At 37.0% G+C, this 5,000-nt stretch overlaps 1 protein-coding gene across 11 annotated transcripts in view; it reads right to left on the reverse strand.

Moving 5' to 3' along the window:
* LOC115219354 (filaggrin) overlaps positions 1-5,000 on the reverse strand; it is a 255,873-nt gene that overhangs the window by 1,481 nt on the left and 249,392 nt on the right. For 7 of the 11 annotated variants that reach the window (XM_036509043.1, XM_036509045.1, XM_036509044.1 and 4 more), the window contains 2 exons: positions 4,420-4,455; positions 1,167-1,327 (listed from right to left, as the gene is read on the reverse strand). In XM_036509043.1, the coding sequence (XP_036364936.1) occupies positions 1,167-1,327; positions 4,420-4,455 (197 nt within the window). Of the gene's footprint in view, positions 1-1,166; positions 1,328-4,419; positions 4,456-5,000 lie in introns of those variants that run through there. The other 4 variants (XR_005001934.1, XR_005001933.1, XR_005001932.1 and 1 more) reach the window with 2 other exon arrangements.

The following is a 5,000-nucleotide window of genomic DNA, read 5'->3' on the forward strand; positions in this document are numbered from 1 at the left end:
AAAGTTTGCCTGTTAAGGACAGGAAAGATTATCAGGAGAGTCTTAAGCACTTGAAAGACTATTGAGTGGTTGTGGATACCTAAGGTTACAGGGAACAACCTACTATCCACATAAACTCTGCCAAGAATAAGAATGAACCAGAATCAAATGAATGACAATAATTTGTGGTGAACAAAAAAAGGGAAAAAAAACTTGTGTGATAGCTGACATTGCATGTTCTTGTGACAACAGGATCAAAGAGAAAGAAGAACTGAACATCTATGATGGTTTGAAGTAGGAAATATGAAGATCAAGGTGAATGAAGAGAGCGGATAGGATATCAATAGTGATTGGTGCACTTGGAAGTATCAGAACTCAACTACCAACATGGCTGGAAAGGATCGGTGCAAGTGTGAAGGTAGAACACCAACAAAAGTCATCATTGCTTGGAACTGCGAGAGTTTTTCGCAGGGTTCTTGAAACATCATCAGTAGACAAGTGTCACCTTAGTCTGCTGGCTATGACAGCTGACGCTTGCCAGCAAAATAATCTGAGAGTTTTCATCAACTAATGATAATGATAATAATAATAATAGTAATAATAATAATAATGTGGAGGTGCAATGGCCCAGTGGTTAGGTCAGTGGACTTGCGGTTGGAGGATCGCAGTTTCGATTCCCAGACCGAGCATTGTGTGTGTTTATTTAGCGAAAACACCTAGAGCTCCACGAGGCTCTGGCAGGGGGCGGTGGCGAACTCTGTTGTACTCTTTTACCCCAACTTTCTCTCACTCTCTCTTCCTGCTTCTTGAGTAACGCTGCTATGGACTGGCACCCTGTCCAGCTGGGGGGAACACATACGCCACAGAAACCAGGAAACCGGGCCCATGAGTCTGGCTAGGCTTGAAAAGGGCGCAACATAAATGAATAAATAATAATAATAATAGCCCTGATACAATACCAGGCAGTGGCTCTCATGGTTTCTGATTTTAACTGAGTGGAAGTGTTATCATGTACATTGTTTTGTCTTAGTATAAAAGATAGGCTACAGCAAATATTCTGCTCAATACCACAGATTTGCATTTGTGTGTGTGTGTGTGTGTATACGTGTGTGAGCACATGCATGTGTGAAGCAAATTGGAAAGAAAATATGAAGGAAAAGAAAAAAACAAACAACCAGCTGACTTACCATGTCCAGCTTGAACTTTCATTTGTAGAGAATTCAGCTCAGCAGAACTAAGTCTTGCCTTTTTCATAGCTTGGGTTGCCCTTGGGCAACCTGATAGACTTCGATGAGAAAGGAAACTGCCATTTGCGTGTCCAGAGCCATCACAGCCTGGTGTTGGGCATCTGAAAAAGAAAGCAGATAATGGGAATATATAATTAAGTTGAATAAATAATGATTTACCTATTTATTTCTTAATCTATCTGTTTGTCTATCAGTCTATCTATTTATATATTTACCTTATTGTCTATCTATCTATCTATCTATCTATCTATCTATCTATCTATCTGTCTGTCCCCCCCCCTTTTTTTCATTTCTCTTTTCTTTTGTTCCTTTTTTTTTATTTTTTGTTCTTTTTTTCCCTTTTACGATCTCTTTTCATCGAAAACCTACGCCACCTTTTTTTTTTGTTTCCTTTGTTTTTTGTTTTTTTCATCCCCCAAAAGAAAAGCTCTACCTTGTAACTTGTCCCATCTGTGTGCAGCCCTGTGTGGCCAATAAAGAAACTTATCTGTCTGTTTGTCTGTCTGTCTATCTAACTACATATATAGCTAGCAATTTATGTCTGTTTGTCTGTCTATCTACATACCTGTCTACCTCTCTATCTACATGCATATGTACCTATGTGTTTGTAAGTCTATTATTTCTATCTCACATATAAACACATACACACTATTGACTAACAACCAAACTTTTATTAAACAACATTAAAAAGGACTTCATTCCTAATATGTCAATAAAGGCTCATACCTAACAACTTTGGTGGTGTGAGATAAAAGAAAAAAAGTAAAACACAGGTATGGACTAACATACTCTCTTTTACTTGTTTCAGTCATTTGACTGTGGCCATGCTGGAGCATGGCCTTTAGTCGAGCAAGTTGCCCCCAGGACTTATTCTTTGTACTTATTCTATCGATGACTTTTGCCGAAACGCTAAGTTACGGGGACGTAAACATACCGGCATAGGTTGTCAAGCAATGTTGGGGGCACAAACATAGACACACAAACATATACACAGACATTCATATATATACACATATATGCGACGGGCTTCTTTCAGTTTCCATCTACCAAATCCACTCTCAAGGCTTTGGTTGGTCCAAGGCTATAGCAGAAGACACTTGCCCAAGGTGCCACACGGTGGGACTGAACATAGAACCATGTGATTTAACCACACATACGCACAGACATACACACAAACGCAACACATATTATAACTAAGAGTTTTTAGAGTGCGGATTAGCAGAATCATTAGAGCTTCATATAACATGCCGTGTACTATTTTTTTCCACCTCATTACATTCTCAGTTCAAGTCCTACCAAGGTAAACTTTGCCATCTTCATCTTCTATCTTTCTAGCTTCAATAAATTGTGAAAAACTTAAGAGAAAATGATTTCTGGTAAATGTCTTCATATTGTGGTGTGTGTGTTTCTGTGTACACATACACATATATATGTAAGATGTCATATGGTGTGTTTGTCCATATACATACATACATACACATACATACATATATATATATATATATATATATATATATATATACACACATATACATATATATATATACATAAACCCACAAATAAATATATACACACATAAATACAAACATATCTATATATATATGTATGTATAAATATATACATATATTTATATATATATATATATATATATATATATATATATATATACATATACATATATGTATAAATATATACGAATATGTATATATATATATGTGTGTGTATATATGTATATTAGTCAAATGAATTGACCCTAGTATTTCTAGTTTTTGTAAAACCTGGTTCTTATCATGTCACCCTCTTTTGGCAAACCGTTGAGTTAAGGGGGCATAAACACACCAACATCAGTTGTCAAGTGGCTGTAGGGAACAAAAACAGACACAAAGACACACACACACACGAGTGTTCTTTCAGTTTCCATTTACCAAATCCACTCGCATGTCCTTCATCGGTCCTAGGCTATAGTAGAATGCACATGACCGAGGTGCCATGCAGTGGGACTGAATCACGAAATATGTGCTTGGGAAGCAAACTTCTTACAACACAGCTATATATATATACACACACATATATATATTATGCATATATATATATATATATATACATACATATTTATATATACAACATAAGAAGCATTGGATGTGGTACGCAAGAGAGATGTTTGCGCTGGTATGGTCATGTATTACGGATGGATGAGGAGAGATGTGTGAAGTGCCACTCCCAAACAGTTGAAGGAATTCGGGGTAGAGGTAGACCCAGGAAGACATGGGATGAGGTGGTCAAGTATGACCATCGAACGTTGGGCCTCACAGAGGCAATGACGAAAGACTGAGACCTCTGTAGATATGCTGTGACAGCACAGACACAACAAATAATGTGAGTTCATGGCTGTTTCCTGCACCAGCTTCACATAACCAGCCCCAGCCCATCCAAAGTAACTTGGATCGCAGAACGGCCTGCTGTGCTTACCTTGGATCGCAGGACGGCCTGCTGTGCTTACCTTGGATTGTAGGGTGACCTGCTGTGCTTGAGGAAACCTATTGAGTCAAGTACATCAACATCAAAATAAAAATCAAATAGAAATTGTAGTTGCACGTAAAAAGCACCATCCGAACATCGCCTTGACTTGCTTTTGTGCTGGTGGCATATAAAAAGCACCAACCAATCATGGCTGTTGCCAGCCTCCTCTGGCCCCTGTGCCGGTGGCACTTAAAAAGCACCCACTAGACTCACAGAGTGGTTGGTGTTAGGAAGGGCATCCAGCTGTAGAAACACTGCCAGATCACACTGGAGCCTGGTGCAGCCTCCTGGCTTCCCAGACCCCGGTCAAACTGTCCAACCCATGCTAGCATGGAAAACAGACATTAGATGATGATGATGATGATGATGTGTGTATGTTATGAAACTCAAGATAGTCACCAACAGTTTAATAGTTCAAACTCTATGCAATGAATCTTGAGTACTTTGGTGTTTGTTGTTTGAGCACATTAATGTGTGAGTGTGTGTATTTATGTTTATATATATATATCTATGTATGTGTATATATATCTATGCATGTATGTGTATGTATATATATATATATATATGTATATATATGTATACATATATATATATATATATATATATGCATATATATATATACACACACATACACACATATATGCATATAGATATGTACATATATGAAACTCACCTGTATTTCAGGTCAACCCCATCGTAATCAAGTTGTCTTGAAGAAAGAAAAAAAGTAAAGGATAAAAATTAATTTAAGAGGAAAAAAATGTGCCTAATTATACAATATGACTTTTTAACTAATATATGAATGTATACATCTTGTAGTAGTAGCAGTAGTAGTAATTAGTAGTAGTAGTATAGTAGTAGTAGTAGTAGTAGTGGCAGTAGTAGTAGTGGCAGTAGTAGTAGTAGTAGTAGTAGTAGCAGCAGCAGTTGTTGATTTGTTAGCATGACAATAAGGCTGTTATTGTCAATAAATATATCTATTCTTAGGTTTGCCAAGAAGCCAAATTTGAGAGGGAGTGGTCATATTTGGATGGTCTGAAATTTGAAACATTATTCGTCAAATCCTGATCCAGCAAAGCAGTCTGTCTCACTGTCAGAAATCCTGTGTCTAGAATTACAATTTCTGAAAATTTTTTTTTTTTTTTTGCTTTAAGATAGTAGGTGATGATCTGAAGGATAGTTGGTTGTATTGTTTAGCAGATCAAGTGAAAATGTAGAGGTTTACTTTTTATTTTTCTTGTTGTTCTTTATCTT

Source organism: Octopus sinensis, linkage group LG14 (genome assembly GCF_006345805.1).
Source record: "Octopus sinensis linkage group LG14, ASM634580v1, whole genome shotgun sequence".
Taxonomy (NCBI): Eukaryota; Metazoa; Mollusca; class Cephalopoda; order Octopoda; family Octopodidae; genus Octopus; species Octopus sinensis.